This window comes from Xylona heveae (assembly GCF_001619985.1).
Source record: "Xylona heveae TC161 unplaced genomic scaffold L228scaffold_6, whole genome shotgun sequence".
In the NCBI taxonomy this organism is placed as follows: Eukaryota; Fungi; Ascomycota; class Xylonomycetes; order Xylonales; family Xylonaceae; genus Xylona; species Xylona heveae.
Window position 1 is genome coordinate 1,475,621 of NW_017264198.1, and position 22,699 is coordinate 1,498,319.

Below are 22,699 nucleotides of genomic sequence, written 5' to 3' on the forward strand. Positions count from 1 at the left end.
CCTTTCTGGACGCCCTGTCCGCCACGATCAAGACGTTGGGCGCCCTCCTGCGCCCAGTGGCGGGATCGGCCGTTGGCCCTCCTGAGACACACGACTCACAGTAGTTGACTTTTTGTCCGTAGAGAAAGATGGGTAATTTGGGGTATCTTCTCGTCTTCTTTTGTGGGAACACTTCTTTTCTCTTCCCTCTCCCTTCCTTTTGACCTCTTTTGTCCCACTCGAACCCTCTCTTCTTCTTCTTCTTCTTTTAAACTTTTTGCTCTTTGATACATCATCATCATCGAGGGCCATCCATCAACCAGCTCGTGCGTCTCATTCTTTTACGCACGACGTCACTACCGGTTGACAGTCATTCGTTTTCTTCATCCCTCGTTTCCCAAGCCGGAGTAAGAAAGTCGCAGACTCTGTTCGTTTCCTGTAACGTCCCAAAAAGAAAGTCAAGAAACCAAGAAAACCGGCCTCCAACATTCCTTAACCCCGGATTAGACTTCGACCCCTCGTTTTGAAGCCTCCGCAAACTCCAGATATCTTTTCTTCTCCAGGTTTCCTCAACGACGCTACATATTTTCGCTTCATCTCCGACATTTTAATTCTAAGTAAAAATACAAAAAAAAAGGAATCTTTAATAGCTTTCTTGACGGGAATCAATATACCAAGAAAACCCCTCAATTGAGCTTCAATAATGGCTCTTATCAGAGATCCTGCCTTCTGGCGCCGCTTCTCCATGGCTATTCATCAGGATGAGGAAGCATCGATTCGCTCACCGACGGGCTCTGGGAGCTACGAGCTCAAGCAGTAAGAACATACCCCTTCCAGCATCGCAATTTAGTCGCAATCATGTGACAAGACTAACTGTTTGTCACGCGCGGAGCAGAGACACTTGGTTAGCCCGTCAGCAAAAGAAGAATAAACGCCGGACGATCCTCTGCTGGGCATTCTGGATCCTCTTGCTCCTCGCAATTGGCGCTGTCGTGGTCGTCATTTGGCTCCTGAGTACGCATCGGATCAAAATCAAAATCGGTAGCATTTGAAATACACGAGTGTTGTTTTGTTGGCATTCTACTACCACGGCCGTCCGTGTTATATATGCCATAGCATCAATCTCAGCGAAGACTTCATTCCGGCGTTCAGAAACGCTCGTGCAAATGCACACGAGCTATCGGAGAGGAGCTGAATAATCACTACCCTGATGTGGATAGGAAGGTGTTCTGTTGGGTTTGGGTTCTCGGAGTTTTTCTCTTCTTTTTTCTTTCTCTTCCTTGACATGTTCCTGTTCGATACCATTTCAACGGCATACACGTCTGATTTCGTGCGATTAGAACTTATTTCCACATTCTATGCCTTTTCCTTGTGTTTTCTTTCGAGCACGCCTAGTGTACAAATGCAAGCAAAATAATAACACCGATCAATCCTAACTTGGAGGGGGAACCCAAAGTAAAAGGCATACATACAATTGGAGCTTGCTAGAGATAGAACAACGCCATATTTTCCCAGACAACAGATCTGTAATGCAATAGAAGAATATTTCGAACGAAAACGAAAAGAAAGCCGCCCAAAGTCGGCACTCGCGAAAGGACATTGCTGAGCAAAACTTGATCAGAAGAAATCGAGGTCTGCAAACTAACGTCGTCTTCGCGTGGGTTCAGGCGACGGGCTTCTGGTCACACTCCTCTCATCGCGGCCCCTCACTTTCAGCCACTTCGCGGTAGAGAGTTGCAACTCGCGGTCTAACTCTGCACTAGGTTCCTTCCGATGTATAAAGTTGCAGAAACCTCCTCTCACGCAGCCCTCCCCACTATTCAGCCGACAACAGGCTTCTCGGAAATCCGTGACGGGCGATAATTCGCAGTATATCGGCCGCGCGGCGTACCATCTCGAATTGAGCTCGTCGCACGCCTGCTGGGCGGAATCTTCGTACTTGAACCTCGCATATACATTTCCGATCAAATCTACATCAATAATTTGTTAGTTTAGAACCGAAGATAAACTTCCGCAATATGGGGAGAAAAACTTACGGTCATTATTGTTGTCGCATACAACGACTTCCTCTAATTCGCCATACTTGCACATCTCGCACCAGAAATCTTCGTAGAAGGAGTCGAAATGGATCTGAAGCTGCGCGGGATTCATCTTATTTTTGGGATCGTATGCGGGATTCTGGTACAGATTCGGGAGGAGAATCGTCTGGGAATAAGAGGGCTTGACATGTTTTCGCGAACACCTGTCTCCGTGACGACAGGCCCCGATTTTGTAATAGAACGAACAGTTGACCTTTGGGGTTTTTTTGTCAGTTGATGGTTTGCGAAACGTTTCAGATCAGATGTCACATACCTTGTCCTGTTCAGTTCCGAAAATCGACGCAAGATAGTTGGCCATCTTGCTGTTTCAATCCGCTGTCCTCTCTTGTAAAGATCAATTAACAGGACGCAAGAACGAATGGCTTTATCGGGATTGCGCAAAGAGTGAATAATGAGCTGTTCTCAATCTGATGATATCCAAAGCTCGGGAGGCAAAATGATTTAGTGATCGGAGGCAGCGCGCCTCCGACTTGCTGACTAATGGGTTGCGAGGCCAGGGATGGTTCCAGAATATACGCTAGCTTCGGCACATGTCAGCGCAACAATATGGGAATGGCCAAAGCTCAGCGCGTTGCTTCACATGTTTATTTTCTTTTGGCCTGCAATTGTCCGAATTATTGTCCCTGTATTGCTTTAGATTCTATTGCAGCCTCTCTATCGGTGCTTAGTCATAAATCATCTCTAACTATCTATATGTTGTTTTTAGATATATACACGTTCAGTTCATCTCAGTGCGAAAGCAACAAGCTCAATCAAGAGGTGGCCTCGCCAGCAAGAGCCTTGAACCCTTGCAGTAGATCATCTCTGATATCTTCCCAAGATTCAACTCCAACACTCACTCGGAGCAAGGTCGGTACGACACCTTTGTCACTCATTCTTCGCCACTCTATCAGACTCTCTACGCCTCCGAGGCTGGTAGCATGATGGAATAGCTTCAAACGACTAGGAAGTGCGCGAGCAAATGCTTCGCTGGTTGCCCACATAGAAAACACCGGTCCATAGCCATTGGGCATTTGCTTGTCTAACCAGGCCTTGTCATCATGCTGAAGGCTGGCATGAGCGACACGAGCCACAATCTTTCGGACAAGAGCTGCATTAGCCGAACTCGAGGCAGCATCGTTGCCAGGGGTCTGGTCTGGTCGTCCAGAGACCATAGCATCCAGCCATGCAACCAGGCGAGATGCATTGTCGCTCTGTCTGCGAACGCGCAATTCAAGAGTGCGCACGCTGCGGATACCCAGCCAGCCCTCGAAGCTTCCCAACACGCTGCCCAGATATGTCCGATCGTCCAGGAGTACCTTCCACCAGTCTTCGCGTTGAGTGGCCAATACACCACATAGCATATCACTATGGCCTCCAATATATTTCGTGCCGCTGTGCATTATGATATCCGCACCGTGCGCGAAAGGGTCTTGGAGACCTGGCGGTCCAAACGTAGCATCTACCACCAGATATGCGCCTCTAGAGTGGGCTTTTTCTGCAAACTTCTGGATGTTGAAGGCCAGGCCCGTAGGGTTCACAGGTGTTTCCAAGTGAATGACGTCCCCTGGGCCTAGCTCCTCTGCGGCGCAGTCAAGGGGAAGCTTCTTCATCCCTGTAAGACGTTGCTGGAGATCGACCACGCCATGGCAGCCGTGATAGCCATCTCCAATGGATATCTTTTTGGGATTGAGGAAGACGAGCGCCGCGTGCAGGGCAGACAGACCAGATGAATATGTCACAGCTCGACCCTTGAGCAACGTAGACAGAATACTCTCGAGCCGAGTTGTATTCGGCGCGGTCACTCGCGAGTAGATGTGGCTTTCGTCCAGTGACTGGAGTTGATTCTTCGTTAGCCTTTTTCAAGTAAACGTTGATGGATCCAAACATCGACTGCAATTAATTTTCGCAGGAGAAATAGACCTGAATGTTCGAATTGGGCGAATTGAGATGCCATAATCGCAATACCCTATTGCCATGAAGTAGCCAAGTAGAATCTCACCTCAGAATCATCTCCTACCGGCCTCAGCTTCTCAGGATCTTCAGTATATCTAAAGGTCGTAGAGACATGCAATGCTGGGGCGACATCTGGGTTGGTGTTCAGGTGATCGTCGGCATGAATTGCCTGAGTCTCAGGGGCGTACGCTCGCACTGAGGCGTCAGGCTTAGTGTCTGGAATTGCAGCCAGTTGTTGCGAAGTGGTTCCCCCGTTATGAGACATCTTGGAAGCGCAATACGGATTTCCTTCCCAGAGCTGGCAATCTTCGGCGGAGGCTTCGAGAAATTTCAATGGAGCGGCTTATCAGCACGTGGCTTTAAAAAAAATAGAACGATAATTGTGTTCAGTCAATGTCAATTTATAAAGCAAAGGAGAAATGTCAACGCTTGACTCAGTATCCCGTCCTACGTTTAGCTGCAGCTTCACGACTTATCGTTACCCGATAGGCTTAAATGACGTGACGCGCCCTACCAACTGAGTAATAGTGGGGTTAAGCAGTACGGCGGACTATAACTTGACCTTTGGGCGAGGTTGATCCCTCGGAAAACAACAAGACGGATGCAATATCCAGAACGACACATCATCAACGCTATGAGTCAAAAAAGACAAACATTGAGATTAGTGATTTTAAATAATTTTGTTTCAACAACTTGATGAGACGTAGTGAGCTGAGATATTTATTTTCCAAATCCTATGTAATATAGGTCCGGATCTTTCTCTCTTACGTGAACCGCTTACGGAAAGGCTTATTGGATCAAAAATGGGAAATGACTCAAGCCCATAGCTGGGCTACATATCAAATCATTGAATCTAGAGTCCTGATGAATTAATTGTTTTTTTCTGCCAGGTCTGTAGAATTCTCAACGGAATAGGATGGACGGCGCCCCCGCGCCAAAGAAATGCTTCGCTATATCAATTCTTCCAATGGTATCATACATTGCAGCACGCTCAAATTCAGAGATTCAAAAATAACGATCGAGATGAAGCTTGATCAAATAAAAAATGGTTTGAGTGGGAAGAATTTCATGGTGCTTTGTTGCCGCACATTATTATTTCCGCAGCGAGCCAATCCGGGAGAATTTGCCTACAGGCGCTGGCAATGCCTTTTGAAAATTGTCCCGATCTAATACTAAGTCAGTTTATGAGTTCATTCAAGCATTCGCAGATAATAGGGCTGCCTTTACCTGCTTCGTCGTCAAATGCAAGAGTAATGTCGTCGTGCTCGCCAGGATAGTCAGGCAGATCCAGACAGACAAACCCAGAGTCTCCTCCTCCCACAGGCTTAGGCAGAGCGAATTTTGCATCTACTATTCTTAAGTAAAATTTGCCTGACTTGCTGAAATTCTCAAAGACATCGGTGCCTTTGAGCTGAAAGTTCATACAGCTTCCGTAATTGAATTTCTCAAAAAATGCGACAAGCTGCACTATTTTCTCATGCCGCAGAATCTGTATGCGAGGACCCGTGGCTGCCCAGCGTTTATATATCGGGACAACCATTCGGCGACGTGAAATTGCAAATGTAGAAGCAATACTACACTTCGTTAATAAGAATTACATACCACATGCCGTTTAGTTTACTCACCCGTCATAAAGGACAGAAAACCCTGTCAGAGCTCGGAGAAAATTATGAGTATCTATACGACGTCTGTAAGTTTTGTTCCAGTAGTCTTATCTTCAAAAGTAGGAAAGTTACCTTCAAGACTTTGAAACAGGTAATTTCGAATCGTAGAAGAGCTTTTGATCATTCGCTGAAGATTGAGCAGAGAACTGGGGTCCTGTGTCTGTGCTCGATTTTCTGCAATGCACATTGAAATCCCATCCTCTTGGGCCGCCCGTATTAGCTCTACCTCTGTTCTATTTTGAGCATTCATTCGCACTTTGAGCTCGCCAGGGCCTGTTTCTATTAGCTTTGAGTTGTCCAAAAAGAGTTGACTTCTTACCTAGGGAAAGACCATCCGTAAAGACGCCCATTTCGCCATTGGCACAGATTCTCAATTTCCTTGACGAAGGGGATGAAGGGTTTGATCGAGAATAGCTGGCTTCCTCGTCAATGATCGAAATTTGCTGCAGGTTCAGCGTCATGGGTGCCATGATATGCGGGCTTTCTCCTTCATCGTTATCCAAGCAAGGATGAATGGAGAAGCCTTTCAGTGGTATGCGAGAAATTACCATATTCTCCCCTTTTCGCGGCGCGCCACCATGTATTATTGACCAAAGAGTCGATAACACTGTAGGCTGCTCGAACGCAAGCAAAAATACAAATTTTGAATCATCTCTTCGGCCCTGAAGCCTTAAGATATGCTCGCCGCATTTGCCGCGCAGAAAGCCAAATTCCAAAAGCTCACCATGTCCCAAGCGAACGTCAAGGCGGAATACAGCCTTTGACTCTGGACTTGTTACCACCAAGAGTCGGAATCCGCCACCATGATAACTTTGCATGGCATCACTGCTAGGGCGAGGAGCCAGCTTTTCGAAAACATATAATCGACATCCAGGGACTACTCCTGAAGGGAAATTTTGAGATTGAGGAGAATCGCTATACTGGCAACTCTTTACGGCAGTTTGAAGCACCTTAACCTCGTCATGACAAGCTTGGATACCCTTTTCGAAAGATTGCGCGTGGTGATAGATGCCCCAGAGGCTTTTGAAATCTTTATCGGTCAAACAGAGTACAAGCTGGGTTCCACCTGCTATCCGTACCAAGAGAGAATGCGCCTTGACCTTCCAATGTACATCATCCCAAGTGGGCCCAGAGTTGACGTTATTTTGTATACATATTTGAACGAGTCGATTCTGGCTGCAAATTGACGCTTTTACCTGCCATTCAGCTTTGTCTCTCAAGATCGACAGAGCGCAAATGAACCGGGTAGACTCATTTCCATTTTCTGGTAAAAGTGTGACCTCAACGAACATCCTTCCGTAGACGTAGGTTTGATCTGTATCTCCAAGCGGCAAAAATTTGCTCATTTCTAGCAGTGAAGAAGAGCCGTGATTCAAAAGTCCACTAATAAGTCGCGGTAAAGGTGGGTACTCGAGCCAAATCTTGATGTTCATATTTTGATTGAGCGTGGTCGCCTCGCTCGAAGACGGCAAAAGATTGCCTCGCTGTGCGGATGTCACTAACGAACCTAAATGGTCAAATATTTGTTGACGGATGCCTCCGAATTCATTGTCGAAATCATCCTTCCCTTGTCGAGAAGGTGATTTTGCATGTGAGGTTTCTTTCAGAGAAACAGGAATAAAAGTATTTACAATCCACCAACACTTGGCAAGGTTGATCCAGGATTGTTCAGCTCGTAGGCGCAGAGGTTCTTCGAAAGCCTTGCCTTCCGAAGACTGTGCTGCAAGACGCATCGTCTCTTCAAGCTGAGTGCGAGCCTGCAGTAACCACCAAACACTAGCTACCAGCCAGTCACTCAAGGATCGATCATGCGAGTTTGGAGACAAATTGAACAGCGGGAAAAGATATTCAACACGCCTGCCAAAGTCCTCCAGAACTGGGCCGCAATTTGGACTTCGCTTTGGCCCTGCGGCTATCGCAGGTGGAGGGGCTGCGTTAATACCTGATACCACCTGCCTTGTTTCTGGAGAAGACGGAATTTTCTGGATACTTTGAGATTGCTGCGGTGCCTTTCCAGGCTCTAGAACGCGTAGATCCTGCTGCTGAGACGGCAAGCAGAAGTCTGGGCGCGCTGGAATCGCACCACGTCTCGTCTGCTCTTGCTCGAGCTCCGGAGTTGATAGAGGTGAGACGGTCGTATCCTCTAATTGCGCTCCTGACGGTGAATTTCTGTCTAGATCAAACGCTGTTTCCGAGGATTGCAAAGGAGATACTGGGGAGACATCGTAGGGAGACGATGGTATCCTGCTTGGAGAAGAAAGCCTGGAAATCTCTTTTGCTTCAAACTCCGTCCTGATCGCTGGTCTTTGGGTCCTGGTCGGTTGCGGATGCATATATTTTGGCTCGTTTTGCCGCTTCATATCATTTCCAACGGAAGCGCTTTCACTCGGATGGGTAGATCCCAACGGCGGGTGATCTATTTGCTGGTCTCCCAAATCAAGCGGGAAGCCCGTCGGTGCACGCCTGAGAGGAACAGGTGCGGCATGGACCGTCTCCTGTCTGGTTCTTTTCCCGTCTTGGGGGGTGCTTGTCGGTGCATGGCGTAAGCCAGCAGGGGTACCATCCGCAATTGAACGCTGGTTTGTGCTGGCCTGACAGCTTTGAGAGCCCTTGCCACGCCTTGAAACAGCATTTGGAGGCAGCTCAGCGTCGTCACCCCCTTCACCAATAATCTCTGGGTTCGAAGCAGTAAATCTGACAACCAAGTTTATTTTATTCCGGCCTGATCGAGCATTTAATTTGCGTTGACCACTTCCGTGGGAGAGGGTGCTATCATTTTCATGCCCGCTGACGTCGACTGCGGCGGGCCACCTCTGGGCGTTCAAGGTATCAATGCGGGGTGATATAGCTCGAGCCTTGGCGATTGACGGTTGCAAGAAGTCAGCGACCTCTTGGGCTCGCTCTTGGTCCTTTTTGGCCGTTTTAGATGCGCTGGTATCATCCTTTGAGTGAAGCTTGGTTCGCCATGACTGTTTGCTAAGGAATTTGTGGTCGTCGGCTTGGCGGTCGACAGCCAAGCGCTCCAGGGACATGACGTGACCCCATGAAGCGGGCAAAAGTATAGACTTGGATAAGAGTTCAAGAAAGTCGGGAAGATGAGCTGGCAGAAGGCTGACCAATTTTATGATTCTCACTTAGAAGCCATGATGCACAATGATGATTATGGGGATGGGAAGACCCTGGCGGTGAATTCTCACTGCCCTTGAAGTTTGTGATTGAGGCTATTGTCTCAGCGGCTACAGGATGGTTGCTCCGCGGTCGTGTGCTTGGCCTGAGCATAAGGTACGTACAAAGTAGGTAGGTAGTGCACAAAACCCTTATGACGATCCAAAGTTACATGGGAAGGGACGAACGCGCAGCACAGACACGCCACACCTTCCTTCGGCACCGTTCGTGGGTTGCCAAGCAGACTGTGCAGATTCAGACGATCTTGTGTTTTTATGTTATCGACACCACCACCACCACCACCACCACCTACAGACACAATCGTCAAGCTGGCCCAAATCAGCACCGTGCTAACCTATCCATTATCTAACATATGAGTGAGAGGGTACGACGACCGAAACAAGAGACAAGAGCTCATGAATTGTTGACAATTGTCCTCATCTCCTCTGGCCGACTTAGCAAGGTCTTTTTCATACAAACTATTTATAACAGAGCTAAACCAGGGGCTCCTGTGTCTTTGATTCACAGGGTTTCCCTTTTCCCCACTGGGAAACAATAGGGGGCCACCCCTTGCGAGTCATGGATGTTTTGCCGATACCACCCCACCATCAAAGCGCTTTTGTAGTGGAAACAATAGTTTACCCAGTTGCAACACTGGAATCGCTTAAACCGTGGGAGGCGCGTGTTTGTCCTCGTGCCTTGATGGCTTTAGTCAGGGATTATTATCATGCATAATCATGCGGTGTGTACTTCGGAATATCCCAGCCAAATAGTTCCTCTCTAGGGTTTCTTCTAGTCAAATTATGCAAAGATAATATTCCTGCGTCCATGAAGCGCGGAATGTAGGGATCGTTGGACATGCCTAAAATGGCTTCTCAAACTGTCCCCATTCCTCACTAAGCTACTTCCCCAAGGTTCCCCCTTTCCTCAATCTTTCTTACAGATCATCGGGGGTCTGGAACCGACCTGCTAGTACAGTATTTGTTTCTGCCGCAGAGACTCAATAGCGCCAGAAGCGGGACCTATGCAGATCCTCTTTCTCCATCTCGCTCAATAAATTATCCGTTGAGGAGCCCCGGATGCAATAGGAGGACTATCGACATTTTAGTCTCATCATGTTAAATAAGATGCAATTAGCTTTACCTAACCACCTGGCTAATGCCCATGTCAAAACTTCTTCCATGGCGCTTTGCCCTTCGCTTGGCTTGGACCAAAAGAAGCTTCAGATAGCCACCAATCATCGACTTCATCCGTTGCGCCTCGCCCCTTTTTAGCTACTCTCCGAACATCGCCACAACTGTCATTCGTGGTAAGTAATCATGACGGAGGAGGAGGCAATTTTACCAAAGTATTTCGTATTCCGCACTGCCTTTGCCGAGGTGGCATGGGTACTGGGGCAAGAAACTTGCTGCTCTTGGTCTCTTTGAACTAGGTTTGCCTCGCAATCCAAGGTTGTCGCCTGGCAGTTTCCGCCGGAAAGATCTCCGTAATTTTCAAATTTTTACCGAACTACAGAGGTAACTTAGTCTCCTAGGATCATAGGGTGCAACGCCACTTAGCACGACTGCCATGCTTGGCCGAAGGCTGTTCCCGCAAAACTTTGCAAGATCGTTCTCGTGCACACCTCGCTCCCACAGTCTCCCCCGCAGACGATGGCATCGGGAGCAGTTCATGCTCGAACGAGTTCCCAAGGCTCAGCTAGAGACCGATAAAATATTCCCAAATCACTCATTTGCATCAAATTGAAATAATGTTTCGAACGTGAAAGTAAATGTAATTTTAAAAATCTAATTACAAAAGTATCCCAATGCAAATCATACCCTTCGTCCAGCAAGGGATCTGACAATGTTTATATGCAATATCGCTAGTCTATATTTATGCATCGAAATTCGTCATTCATACAAACGGAGCCGTGTAGAGGCCCGTCTTTTCCTTCTCCTCGTCATCGCCCTTCTGAGTGCTGGCAAGCTTCGACTTGGCGCGCAGAAGAGGTCCCCATTTGAAGAGGATGAAGGGGATGAAAGCGAGCAGAGTACCGATGAGAGCCAGAATGAGTCCAGCATACTGGCTACCAACGTTGTGGAAGAATTGGCTGGCGAAAAGTGGAGAAACGGCACCGAGGGTGTTACGGAGAAGACCCTGGCCGGCAATGGCAGATGAAGAGCTCTCGCCGTAGCAATCAGAGGTGTAGCTGTAGCAAGACTCGAAAATGAAGAAGATACCAATTGCGATGGGCGCAAGGGCGATGGTGGGGCCGACCCAGGAAAGATAACCATACTGGGTGAAACTGTAGATGAAGAGACCGATAGGAAGCATGAAAGAGCCCCACATGGCACCGTAGAGACGAGATTCGGGGAGAATGATTCCGTTTCGCTGAGCCATGATCTGCTTGTACTTGCGGATCTGGAGGAAATTGAGGCCGAAAGCGATGGTAACACCAATGACGAGAGCAATGTATGGGAGACCAGCTGCATCAAAACGTTAGAAAATCTCAAACCCAGAAGATCATACATTTGAAACTCTTGGAAGACTTACCAACACCTTCATTCCAGCCCTTCTTCTCGGAGAAGGTAATAGGAATGACCGACAGGAAGATGAAAGTGACGGCCCAAGCAAAGGCAATCCACATGCCATAGGCGAAAACGACAGGCTCAGTTATAAGCATGTGAAGGGCCTTGACGGATGAAGCGTGAAGAAGCTCCTTGATGTTGCGAACCTCGAGATCCATCTTGGCCTTGTAGCGCTCATCGCCAGTCAAGAGACGAACAGCCTTAGCACGCTTGTGCAAAGTCACACCGCCTCGAGTCTCGCGAAGGGCAAAGAAGATGATAGCGAACAGGGGAATATTTGACAGACCCTGAATACCTTCGATCCATCTCCATCCGATTGTCTCGTCGATGAAGCCAGCGTAGATGGGAGCGGCGACGGTGCCCAAAATGGCGACATAGGAGAATGCGGCCATAGAAGTAGCACGCTCATCAGGCACGTACAGATCGCTAAAGGTACCGCCGACAAGAATGGTGCCGACTGAACCGAAAAGACCGAGGAGCGTACGCATCACAAGGATGGTTGCGATGTTCTTTCCGAGAGCGAGACCGATGAAGCAAAGAACGAAGCATCCGTAGGCACCAATGTAGACAATCTTTCGACCGATCAACTCGCAGAACGGAGCAAGGAACAAGGGCGCGACGGCACAGGTCATGTTGAAGGTGAAGAGACCCATCTGGCCAAGTTCAGTGGAGGTGTGGAGGTCCTTGACCATCGAGTTGGTTCCGGAACTGTAGGCAGTCGTAGCAAGACCGACGAAGAGGGTCATGCAGCAGAGCAGAAGGGTGAGGAACATTTTTCTGCCCTTGCTCCAGTTGAACGGATTCTGCTTGTCGCCGGGGGCAAAAGTCATGACGATGTACTCCTGCCCATCCTTGTAGGTGATCTCGGTGAGAGTCAGGGGAAGCTCAATGTCAACTTCCTGGAGCGGACCCCATTCCGATGTCACCGAGTCCTCGCGGGCCGCCTGGAGGAAAGAGCCACCAGCGATACGGCCCTTCCCGGCGTTCTTCTTCAATCCCTGGGGGGATTGAGTGCCACTGCTCTGAGGCGAGGCATTGTCTCTAGTCTCGGCCATGGGGCCATTCGATTCTTTCTCTTTGTCGTAGGAATCCATGGCGACTGAGTATGAGGAAGGAAGAGATGGGAGATTTGGAACTCCAGGTGGAGGAGGGGCGTCTTTTGTATCATTTCGAAAGCCGTCCGGAGCCCTGGGGGAAGGGAGCGGTCGACACGGTCCGAATAGGCCATAATGTCAGCAAAATCACTCTTTCCAAAAAGAGCGTTTAGTCGGAATGACGTTGGTATACCGTGAAGAGTGGGCCCGATGTGCCTGACAATGATGTAGGCATCTTTTGGAAAAGATCGTTGAGTGAGATAGCGCACGGCGAATACTATACCCATTGTGGTATAGACCGAGGTGGCTTACGGTTCTTCATTGGCCGGAAGACGGGATTACCCCTGCAAATTTGCTTTAAAAAGTTTTCGGCCCTTGTCAAAACCGGAGGAACTCATTCGGCAGCCGGAAAAACGATCGGGAATACTCCTCACTCATAAAGTTCCTCCCCATCCACCATCCCCAAGGGGCAAAATGGTATGAAACAAAAGTCATTTTGGCCGAGGCGGGTCAGGCAGGTGGTCTGCTAGTGAGTCTTGGATCAGGAGCTCCATGGGGAGAAGAATTGGGGGGCTCCGCATGCGCTCTTTCTTCATTCCGGCATTCGGAGGAATTGTGCCGTCACTGTTTTGTTTTCGTCTCTTTTGGCGCCAAGTACCGTCATCAGTTGAAGCGGTGCTATGTGCGGGCCTTGGCTGGTGGTCAGGCCTTGGTTCATGGTCCGCCATGATTGTTGGCAGTAGCATGATCTGATGTCCCGGCTCGACTCTTTGAAAGGCGTATAGTTTGGCACGCGGCTTTGGTGGTCTGACCCTGATCGCCCGCTGTACAGCATCCGAATTTCCAAGTGGCATTGCTTGGCTCTCGTAACGGCAGCTGCTGCTGACGGTAGTGGCTTCTTGCTTGCTTTTCTGACATATAGGCGGCGTTACTGGGGGCTTCAAAAAGGCGCCAGGACTGTAGTCGGCCCACCATGCGCTTCCCTGTGCACATTTTGATTGGTTCGTTCAGCCAAAGTCGCGTGCCCACACAACGTCCCCACTGCGCCCACACATTGGTCCCCACTGCACCCACATTATACGTCCCCACTATCGCATGCCCACGAATTTTGTCTCCGCTATTCCCTCCATTCTCTGCTGTACTCCGTCTGCCCACGAAATAACGTCTCCACTGCGCCCACATACTCCGTACGGAGTACCTCCGGGTTGCGTCTCCGCTGTCCACAAATTGTCTCCGCCAAGTCTTCTCCTCTCCCCACAAACATCTCCATCATGTCTCCAGCTGTCGCAGCAGCCAAGCATGGCATCGTGAAATACTGCCGACCCGTGGATGCGTAGTCACTAGGAGCGGTTCGCTGAGAAAAAAGTTGGTGCACCCACGTCAACAATGACCTTTTCGGAGGCATACGTCACAACTAGCATAATTTCGGGGCATGAGGAAAAGATTTTGCACCACTTAGAATCAAGCAGAAGGATTTGCCCGCCGTAATCCGCCCTCGTGTGGCTATTCGCGAAATTCTATCGTAATTTCCCCTGTCCTTGACTGAATCTGCATGCAGTTTCCTTAAGGTTTTGTGATTAGATTGAGGAGGCGTAATTAAAGTTGAGCCACCCTTGGCGATACTTTCGCCGCTTGTAGAAGCGATCGCCATAGAGAAGGGTTTCTCCTTGACGATACTTGTCGCTCAATAGACACGTGTGAAAGTTTTGTGATGCTGGTAAAAACAAAGTAAGATACCCTCAAAGTGCAGAAAAGAGGCAGGTGACCAAAAGGGGAGTGAGACTTTGTTACTATTGTCAGCTGGGATTGTAGCAACCTTGCAAGGCAGCAACCTAGGTATGGAAGAATTATTGGTTTCAATCTCCCAATAGAATCAGCCAGGGTCTGGCCATTTTCCCATGCCAGCCTCTAAGGGTAGATTTCCTGTCGCGGCATTTTGATTTGAATGAACAATACGGAGTATTGAAGGAGCCATCATTATTTGGTGTTGAACACGCGGTACTTTTCCCGGAACAAGTACCGTTGAGGAGATCCACTTGGCTCTGCTACTCTCCAAGGAAAAAGAGAAAAAGGAGTCGCGCAAGTGAGAAAAGCAAAGCAAAGCAAAGTTTTTAGAGCCATGTGACCCCTTTTGGCCGAGTCTACTGCTTTAGCAGGATGATTTTTAATTTGAGGGTGCCGCTCCGAATAGCCGACTTGTCGTCTGATGTCGAACGCAGCCGAGGGCCTTCATGGGAAAGGAGCCGGGGTGGGAGGACGGTCCGTCCTTCTCTCGTGGTGGTGGCGACGCAAGGGTGAGGTACTACGTACGAGTAGTCGCTGAGTGAAGCACACAGAATACGGAGTAGAAGTACTCCCTGCTGAATATCTGGCGGTTGGCAAGAGCAGGTTCCTGTACTTCCGTACCTATAGGGGAAACCCAAAGGCTCGAATAGAGACTTCCGTGAATTCCCGGCCGTTTAGTTCACTGATCAATGATTGGATGACTGCCTGCTGCTGCTGCCACTACCTACCGAGGCGTACTTAGGCAGATACGCTGGATGCGGTCCGAAAAGAAAGTATCCTAAAAAGAAAGCTGGTTGATTGGTTCGGCACTTGACCTGTGCGCGAGACATTTGCGGTTAAGATCATCCTCTGTTTCGGACACGCATCCTTCAAATCTCGCATTTCCCCAAGTTAATCTGTGACTAGGTTGCCGTAAAGGGTCTTGCGGCAGTTCCTTATTCAATTCCGAGCAGCGCAGATACGCTTTGGTCAGGGTAAAGTTTGGTGTAGCGGGACCTGCTGATCGAAACAAAGAATACGGTGGGGAATTTGGCATCTAACACTCACTTCCTCAATGACTATGTGACACGACTCCTCACACGAGACTCTTTCCACCTTCACTTGGCATATTGAACTCAATATTAATGATGAATATATTTAACATATTTCTGAAACACGGGATATTATACCGATATAGTTACTACCTTTTCATATAAAGACCACCAAGGCTAAGAAAGTGGAAAGAATTTGAAACATCATTAAACCCCAATCGATAAAAAAGAACAAGAAACAGTATCATACTTTGGCTCCGGCGAAAATATTCGTTACTGAGGGTTTGGATTGGGATTTGAGAACAAATCCGTCCAGTTCCAATTCCAGTTGAGGAACCCGTCTTGTCCCAAGATGTCAGAGAGATCTCCGTCTCCAAGTGCCATGCCCATCGCTTGTTCCATGCCGTCGCCCATCGAATATTCTAACCCGCTTTCCCCAGGATACTGGGCCCAATCGGCTGGTTTTTGGCCGGGTGGAGGAGCAGCGGCCGACCCCATGGCGTAAATAGCTCGTTCGGGGAGAGTGGCGCCATACCACGGGCCGGGCTGTCGAGGTGCATTGGCCATCGGTGCCCCAGGGTCTGCACCGCTGGAATTGCCCATGGCAACCTCACTTAGCAGATGCAACGGAGTATTAGCGGAACTGAAGCCGGGCTGAGCGACTTCCGCACTGCTGGTGCTTTTCAGCTGACTTCCATTAGGCGACGTTGTGCCATCGCTGAAGCCGGAACCAGGCGGATAGCCTGTGGTATCACGATTGCTTTTCTGCAAATGGTCCCGAGGAGGCCGTCCGTTGGTTGACTCGCCTTGCCTCAGTTCTTCCATATCTTTCAAGGGACAGACACCGGGGCCATTGGGAAATGGTAATGGACCCTTGCCGGACTTTTGTCGTTGGAACCATGTTTTGAGCATTATTAGGATCATGAGAAATTTGGAGGCCGGCTTGGACTTGCCGTCCTCGGAAGCTGATTGGAAAAATCCTACCAATCCGTCAAGGTAATGTTCAACTTTCAGATCGTCCTTGCTGATCGCCTTTGCGAATTCGCTATTTGGTGCAGTCACTCCGAAGTACAATTTGATTAGGACAACGACAGCATAAGCGGTTCTGACAAAGAAAAATATCGGAAGCAGCCGAATTGCCTCAATGTTGTACTCCTGAAAAGCGTCAAGGATTGCGTGACATGATTTGAGACACACAGTCAAAGCGTTGATATGGGCGGGCGTTAGTGGCATTGGCTGCGTAGATTCTTTCAATTCCACCTCGGCGAATGGAGGTCGAAAATCATTCACATTGTGATCAACGTGCATTGCAACCTCATGCAGATACAAGTTGACCACATTCTCCGCGAGAGTAAGGGAAGCTGTACTCCGTTAGCTTCGGCATCGTATATGTCAGGGAGAAGTAGCTTACGTCGCCTTATGTGAGAGGGAATCTGAGCACTCCAGTCTTTGAGCTGTCGTTCAAAGCCTTTAAGAGCATACTGAATCTTGGGATCTGAAATGCCAACGCTGGCGAAAGGATCATCCATGGAAAACTGCTGCCCAATCTCATCCGCTATCACTTGGCTTTTAACCAATTGGCATAATACAGGGTCCAATTCGTGAGCCTCGGAAGACGATTCGAGCACCTCAATACATTCCTGCATGTACCATGTCCATCTGATCAGATTTGGGCGACGTAAAGCCATTGCGACACTACACGTAAAATTATATGGGTTAATTTCTAGTCTTGATAACATCAGCTTTGAAACTTACGCAGCGCAAAGATAGTAACAGACAAGCCACGCTCTACGAGCGTCTATGCTTTCTGGGTTCGGAAATCCTGAACGCTTCCAAGGGTGTTCGCGCCAAAGACCGAGGCGTGAAGGGTGCTCTTTCTTTTTACAGATACCGATATCCAAAGCCATTACAGCGGCGATATGTACTAGTTGGTAGAATTTCAGCTCTTCGAAGTGCTCAGGAGGCGTGTACCAAGTTGTGGCAACGTGCAATGCCTGGATTAGTTCGAGAGACTTCTCGCCGCTATAGATGACACGGTCCGCAAAGATCCGCATGAGCTCTCTTGACAATGTCCGTTGAAGATCGGGATGGGAACAACCACAAGCCACACTTAGAATCGCTAGGAACAGTATCGGCTTCGATTTGCGGATCTCCGAGGCCGTGGTCCCAGGAGGGAAGACGACCACCGGGATGATTGGAATCATTATATTGTTATATCTCCGGAAAAACTCCTCGGCATCTGCCACCCCAACCAGCCGTCGATCGATGACATCTCCATGCTCAAAAATCGAATGGCTACGTTGAGAGTCTTGCGCGACAGCAGCTGGTTCTGCTTTTGGCACCAAAAACGGATAGACTAATGCTCTGGTATCATCATCTGATTTGACTGAGCTTTCGGCGGGCGTTGCTCCTTGAATCGCCCTCGAGGAAGGCGTGCCACTGAATACACTGTTCGCGGAACGCAGATGAGGATCTTCTGAAAACTTTCGCTTGCTTCCCGCGACCGTCGATGTGGATGCTGCAGGGCTCTGTAGCATTGACGCTCCTGTGCCAGGCTGCGATGGTCCGGGACCTTCCGAGAACGACGAAGGCTTTTCTTCATGATGCACATGCGGGCTATAAGCAGGCTGATGGGTCGTTCCAGTTTGAGCAGGGCTGCTTTCCGACAGATAAGGGTCAGTCTCAATTTGAGGATGACTGGATCTACTAGCATGAAGGCTGGCAGTTAAGGCATCGATTTTTCGCTCCAACTCTGCCACTCTGCTATCTGTTTTCTTCTGTCTCTTCCGGCTTGGGACTGTCACGACGCAATTCCGTCCTGCCTTGGCACAACGCTTGCATGAACCGTTAGGATTGTTCGGATCCGGTTCACATCGAACTTTCAGTCCTCGACAAGCCTCACACGCGCGTGAGCGTTTTGGATCGTGAGGGGACCCGCCATCAGGGTCGAGCGGCGTCCTTTCCGGGGTGAACTCGGCGGCGCCTTCAGTATTTGATCTGATATCGGCAGGAAGGTAATATGGCTGGTGAGGACTAGGGTCAGCGGATAATGGGGGCAATGCGGAGGATGGCGCAGGATGCTGAGAAGTTGGCGGCGGAAGTCGAACTGGATTTGAAGCAAAAGAAGGTGGCGGAGCAGTCCCAAACAAAGGTGGGACGCCCGCAGAAGAAGAGCGCAGTCGAGGGTCAATCTCCATCAGATTCAATCCCAGTAATAATGATGAGGCATCAACATCAAAAGCAGACGGGGCTCCGAACGTCCGATGTTCAATTGCATCGGTGGCCGAGTCTGCCGATGGCGACGAGAGGTTCGTGCGTGGAGAGAGATCTAGTCAGCTTATGTAATAAAGATCTGTATCAGGTTAGCCTCAATGTTCAACCCCAGCTAGAGTCCCCACGACCTCTGACCTTCCCCAGCCAACAATAATGGCGGTGAAGTGGACTGAAGAGATGATAGTGGGATAGGCAACAGAGGGTCCCAGGTACGGAGCGATGTTTTAATGATCAGACTTCTTTTCATCTCCCGGTTGAGTTGATGCAGCATGGGCCAGGCATGTTCACTATTTCATCAAATTGAGCATCAAAGCTGGGGTATATGGACGATAATCGGTCAAATCGCCAATTGAGGTGACTGCTGGAGTATGGGGGGATCTAAAATATTGTCAGATATCATTTGAAAAGGCTGAATGTGGAAAGCTCCGAGGCTGAGCAACAGGAAGCTAACCAGCACGGCTTGAATTATGCACCATTTGTTATGCCGGCATAGAAGGCCTGCCGGGGTTTTCTCGGCTATCTCACAGAAGAACCAGATATTTGGAAACTTGGGAAATTCTCCAAACAATAAGCAGGAGGCATCCTTCGCCATTCAGCATGACCAGTGGTGGCTTGAGTCATTATGTCAATGCCAGCCTTACTGTTCAGATTATTGGTCATAACAACTTCCGAGATCCGGCCCACCGTAATCTTCCCTGTTCGACAACCCTGTCCGGAAAGGTCTACGATATCAATTCCGATCGGGCCAGCTGCAAAATGGTCAGAATCAGGGGCATGTCCCCCATCAGGCACTCGGGATATAGATTTTATGGAGCGACGCAGCATATGCAGCCTCCACAAAGAAAATCCGATGCATTTGAACAATGCAATTGCATCTTAATTGAGTTAGCCCCATGCTTCTCAGCAGAGGACTTTTTCTTTCTTTCAAGCAGATCATCAATTCCCCCAGCGTATGTTTGCTCTCCTCCAATGTCGATTTCGGGCTGTACTTGCTGTAATTTGTACTTGGAGATTTGTCTCTTGCAACCACAACCCTGGGACCGGGACGAACTTATTCACCAGCATGAAAGGCAAAAGTCGTAGATGATAATAGCGCACAAACTTATCCGCAACCTTTCAAGCCCTAGTGGAGCTGTAGCAGCCAGAAACACCCTGATCTCCCAGCACCACAACCAGCTTGCGGCGATCGCGAGTCATGTACCATCACAGCTTCCCCATCAAATACCAATAACATGGCCCCAGCAAGTCGAACAGGGCAATGATTGATTTGGTGGCATTGATATGAATTCAGATTGGCTCCGGCTCAGTTGCACGTCATTGACACAAGAACGATGTTCTGTGCCACAGGGTATACTCGGAGTAATATTTCCCTCGTCTTCCTTGACGAATAATCATAAAGGCAGTCCCTGATGGTGCAGCGATTCAGAACACATTGCTTTGTGGTTGACTTCCTTGTCATCTCATAGCTCTCTCGGGCCGACCAGCGGAGATGTCTATAAGAAGGCTGTGAATCGCTTTGACTTGTGGAAATTTCCACTTTTCAACTCAAGGGCTGCTCCTTGCAGATTTTGGCAGATTCACGCCTGCTAAATTCCATCACCGATATGGCTTCTTCTGGGGCATTGAGCTCTTTCGAACAGGTTCATGACCAATCTAATATCCCAGCGACCATACCTGAACAGAGCAAAAAGAAAAGACCGCAACAGCCACGACAACATCTATCATGCACGAAATGCCGGGAGCGAAAAGTCAAGGTGAGATCTGATGGCGAAGCACCTTCTGAACAAGCCCTAACGTGCCTGCTCACTAGTGCGATCGGATGCAACCATGCTCCGCATGTTGTGCTCGCGGACAACCAAAAGAATGCCATTTTACGGCTGGTAGTAGTGCAGAATATGCACCTATTCAACAGTCTTACGAACTGCGTAAATTGCGTGCGGAGAATATTCGATTGAAGCAGGAGATACGAGCTCTTCAAGGTATTGAGTCCGACGGTGACGATTGTGACTCTCGCCCAAAGACAACGACCGTAATGAATGAGCCCTCAAGCGCGTCTAAAAGGCCGCAAGCTCTTCGTCAGAAGAGATTCAAAGATGAAGGCTCTGCCAACAATCTCTATTTTGGGACCCCCGGCCTGGCAAATATCATCAGTGAGGTAATACCTACTTCACGCTTGAATGTCTGCAATAGTAAGGCTTATTAAAATATTACAGTTTGCAACCTTGCGGCTGGGACAGCAAACAGCGTCAATTTCGCATGCTGTTCCCCGAGGAGTCAATATCTTTGCCTTTCAAGATGCACCTAGTTATCCATTTCCATCGCTATGGCCTGCATCAGCTGGCGTGTCGGTACTCTTAAATTGCCTCCCTGCACGCGACGAGCTCATGTCGCAAATAGAATCATTCCAGAATCGAGCTCAATCTTGTTCTTTTCCGCATGTCCCGGACAAGATCATGCCAAAAGAAATAGATCGATTCCTTGCCGATGCCGATGCGAACGCATTCAAGAATCCTGATATGCTCGCGTTAATTTTTGCGGCGCTTGCGCAAGGCCTGCAAAACGGCGTGTATGATAGATGCGGCGGGAAATGGGTCGAAGGTGCAATGGAGGCAGACATGAGAAAAGGTGATGTTTATGGTACGTCGCAACTCGCCCTAACTTCAGAGCTATTGTTAACGGCCAAGTGGCCGCATCCATGGAGGCGCTGAGACTCTCGTCTTTCATGAATCGTCCAACTTTGTTTGGCATTCAGACTCTGATCATGATTGGGCCGTATTTGACAAATGCTGGAAAGTTTCTCGATGCTTGGGCTTTGTTTGGCGTAACAATAAGGCTTGCTCAGAGCGTTGGCTGTGAGTTTTATCGTATATTTGCACAAACCCGTCTCGAGAAGCCTTCCTGAGATTACTTGGCTAGTGCACCGGCACCATAAGTATCTTGATCCTACGCCGCCACTCAGAGAGTGTACTGTTCGTCAATCACTCTGGTATGTTTGGGGGTGCAACGTCTTTTACACGCGCTTATTTGGTGACCGCTGATCATTTACGCAGGTGGTGGATGCTACACATGGATCAGCAATATTCCATGACGCTTGGACGGCCACTGGGTATATCGGGAATTGGTGATTGCCCTCCACTGGAGCCGCTGACAACTGATATAAGAGTTCACCGGATCTCACAATATGTAAACCATTTTACAATTCTTGCTCGCCAGATCTTGTCCAGTGATCGGCTCTCCAACCCTAAGATTGACGAATTTTCAGAGAAGCTTCTAGTACTCTTGGAGACCCTTCCTGAAGTCCTTCAATTTGATGAAACTTGGCTTGATGAAAGCAGGCAAATACCCGAATGGCCCTTCAACGCTATGGCTGCTGGTACGTATTAAATTCCTCCTGACGAAAAAGGATTCTAACAATCTTCGACAGTTTTTTACGCAAAGACTCACAATTTTCTCCTACTGCTCAACCGTCAGCGGCAGGAGAATAGCGTTCAAAGCTCACAGGCCAATGAGCTCGGCTGTGGCGGTCTGCAGGAGCCAGGCAGAGGACGCGCGCGTGTTCTCTCGAGCGCGAGAGCACTGCTAGACGCTTTTGAGTTCTTCAATGCCAGGGTTCGACCGGCTATGGTCTGCTGGACAATGGGCCAGCAGGCTTTTAACGCCGCCATGATCTTGTTGCTGTCCATGCTTGAGACTGGTGATGTGAGTGATATGTGGCTCGTCAATAGAACGTATCTCGCCTTTTTTGAGATGCAGCAAAAGGGAATACACCGGCTCGCCGGGGTTGCCGTCGAGAGACTCGCTTCACTCATGCTCAAGTTCTGCGCGTCAGATGTGCAACAGTCGCATGATATTGTTGAAGGGGTCATGGGAGGCACCGGAATGTTGCTTTTGGAAGATCCAGGTCTCCAGGGGTTTGTGGGGGAGAATTTCGCGTCGCCCTGGTTTGAGATGGCAGATATGGACGTGGTTGCCCCTGGAATCGGCAGCCCCGCGTGGGCGGCACGGCTCGCCACTCACGTCTCCGGCGATGATGACATTTGAATCTGAGAAGAATTATGCATTGGGGAAAATGATCATGGTGATTTGAGTACCAGATGATGATTT

General features: G+C 49.0%; 9 protein-coding genes across 9 annotated transcripts; 3 read left to right on the plus strand and 6 right to left on the minus strand.

Annotated features, from left to right (window-relative positions):
- Positions 1 to 682: 682 nt before the first annotated feature.
- On the plus strand, positions 683 to 1,031 carry L228DRAFT_268909 (hypothetical protein; the record flags this gene model as incomplete). Its single annotated transcript, XM_018335210.1, has 2 exons — positions 683 to 795; positions 875 to 1,031. The coding sequence occupies 2 exons, from the start codon at positions 683 to 685 to the stop codon at positions 1,029 to 1,031; spliced, it is 270 nt and encodes an 89-aa protein (XP_018188000.1).
- A 589-nt stretch (positions 1,032 to 1,620) lies between these two features.
- On the minus strand, positions 1,621 to 2,376 carry L228DRAFT_211450 (splicing factor U2AF 35 kDa subunit; the record flags this gene model as incomplete). The annotated part of the gene is made up of 3 exons (XM_018329896.1): positions 1,621 to 1,949; positions 2,016 to 2,271; positions 2,332 to 2,376. 3 exons carry the CDS (start codon positions 2,374 to 2,376, stop codon positions 1,621 to 1,623), a joined length of 630 nt encoding a protein of 209 aa, XP_018188001.1.
- Positions 2,377 to 2,697: 321 nt separating this feature from the next.
- On the minus strand, positions 2,698 to 4,403 carry L228DRAFT_248141 (PLP-dependent transferase). Its single transcript, XM_018332792.1, has 2 exons — positions 4,060 to 4,403; positions 2,698 to 3,892 (listed from the first exon to the last, which is right to left on the minus strand). The coding sequence occupies exons 1-2, from the start codon at positions 4,276 to 4,278 to the stop codon at positions 2,831 to 2,833; spliced, it is 1,281 nt and encodes a 426-aa protein (XP_018188002.1). The 5' UTR covers positions 4,279 to 4,403; the 3' UTR covers positions 2,698 to 2,830.
- Positions 4,404 to 5,105: 702 nt separating this feature from the next.
- On the minus strand, positions 5,106 to 8,709 carry L228DRAFT_239412 (hypothetical protein; the record flags this gene model as incomplete). Its single annotated transcript, XM_018331143.1, has 5 exons — positions 5,106 to 5,179; positions 5,241 to 5,587; positions 5,639 to 5,690; positions 5,750 to 5,956; positions 5,997 to 8,709. The coding sequence occupies 5 exons, from the start codon at positions 8,707 to 8,709 to the stop codon at positions 5,106 to 5,108; spliced, it is 3,393 nt and encodes a 1,130-aa protein (XP_018188003.1).
- A 2,029-nt stretch (positions 8,710 to 10,738) lies between these two features.
- On the minus strand, positions 10,739 to 12,467 carry L228DRAFT_211106 (MFS general substrate transporter; the record flags this gene model as incomplete). Its single annotated transcript, XM_018329884.1, has 2 exons — positions 10,739 to 11,310; positions 11,378 to 12,467. 2 exons carry the CDS (start codon positions 12,465 to 12,467, stop codon positions 10,739 to 10,741), a joined length of 1,662 nt encoding a protein of 553 aa, XP_018188004.1.
- A 530-nt stretch (positions 12,468 to 12,997) lies between these two features.
- On the minus strand, positions 12,998 to 13,812 carry L228DRAFT_268914 (hypothetical protein; the record flags this gene model as incomplete). Its single annotated transcript, XM_018335211.1, has 2 exons — positions 12,998 to 13,489; positions 13,705 to 13,812. 2 exons carry the CDS (start codon positions 13,810 to 13,812, stop codon positions 12,998 to 13,000), a joined length of 600 nt encoding a protein of 199 aa, XP_018188005.1.
- Positions 13,813 to 15,439: 1,627 nt separating this feature from the next.
- Positions 15,440 to 18,971, minus strand: L228DRAFT_248144 (hypothetical protein). The gene is made up of 3 exons (XM_018332793.1): positions 17,078 to 18,971; positions 16,734 to 17,017; positions 15,440 to 16,683 (listed from the first exon to the last, which is right to left on the minus strand). Exons 1-3 carry the CDS (start codon positions 18,517 to 18,519, stop codon positions 15,596 to 15,598), a joined length of 2,814 nt encoding a protein of 937 aa, XP_018188006.1. The 5' UTR covers positions 18,520 to 18,971; the 3' UTR covers positions 15,440 to 15,595.
- A 58-nt stretch (positions 18,972 to 19,029) lies between these two features.
- Positions 19,030 to 19,939, plus strand: L228DRAFT_153258 (hypothetical protein). Its single transcript, XM_018329303.1, has one exon. It carries the CDS (start codon positions 19,193 to 19,195, stop codon positions 19,676 to 19,678), a length of 486 nt encoding a protein of 161 aa, XP_018188007.1. The 5' UTR covers positions 19,030 to 19,192; the 3' UTR covers positions 19,679 to 19,939.
- Positions 19,940 to 20,199: 260 nt separating this feature from the next.
- Positions 20,200 to 22,636, plus strand: L228DRAFT_268916 (hypothetical protein; the record flags this gene model as incomplete). Its single annotated transcript, XM_018335212.1, has 7 exons — positions 20,200 to 20,349; positions 20,406 to 20,750; positions 20,809 to 21,232; positions 21,280 to 21,447; positions 21,512 to 21,581; positions 21,646 to 21,968; positions 22,020 to 22,636. 7 exons carry the CDS (start codon positions 20,200 to 20,202, stop codon positions 22,634 to 22,636), a joined length of 2,097 nt encoding a protein of 698 aa, XP_018188008.1.
- Positions 22,637 to 22,699: the final 63 nt, after the last annotated feature.

Bases quoted from the DNA above. Each gene is read 5' to 3' on its own strand.
- L228DRAFT_248141 (XM_018332792.1), bottom strand. From the start codon at position 4,278: ATGTCTCATAACGGGGGAACCACTTCGCAACAACTGGCTGCAATTCCA. The intron at 3,893-4,059 runs GTGAGATTCTAC...AATCAACTCCAG, and splicing joins CGGTAGGAGATGATTCTGAG to TCACTGGACGAAAGCCACAT.
- L228DRAFT_153258 (XM_018329303.1), top strand. From the start codon at position 19,193: ATGACCAGTGGTGGCTTGAGTCATTATGTCAATGCCAGCCTTACTGTT.
- L228DRAFT_248144 (XM_018332793.1), bottom strand. From the start codon at position 18,519: ATGGAGATTGACCCTCGACTGCGCTCTTCTTCTGCGGGCGTCCCACCT. The intron at 17,018-17,077 runs GTAAGTTTCAAA...TTTTACGTGTAG, and splicing joins TGTTACTATCTTTGCGCTGC to TGTCGCAATGGCTTTACGTC. The intron at 16,684-16,733 runs GTAAGCTACTTC...AACGGAGTACAG, and splicing joins TCCCTCTCACATAAGGCGAC to CTTCCCTTACTCTCGCGGAG.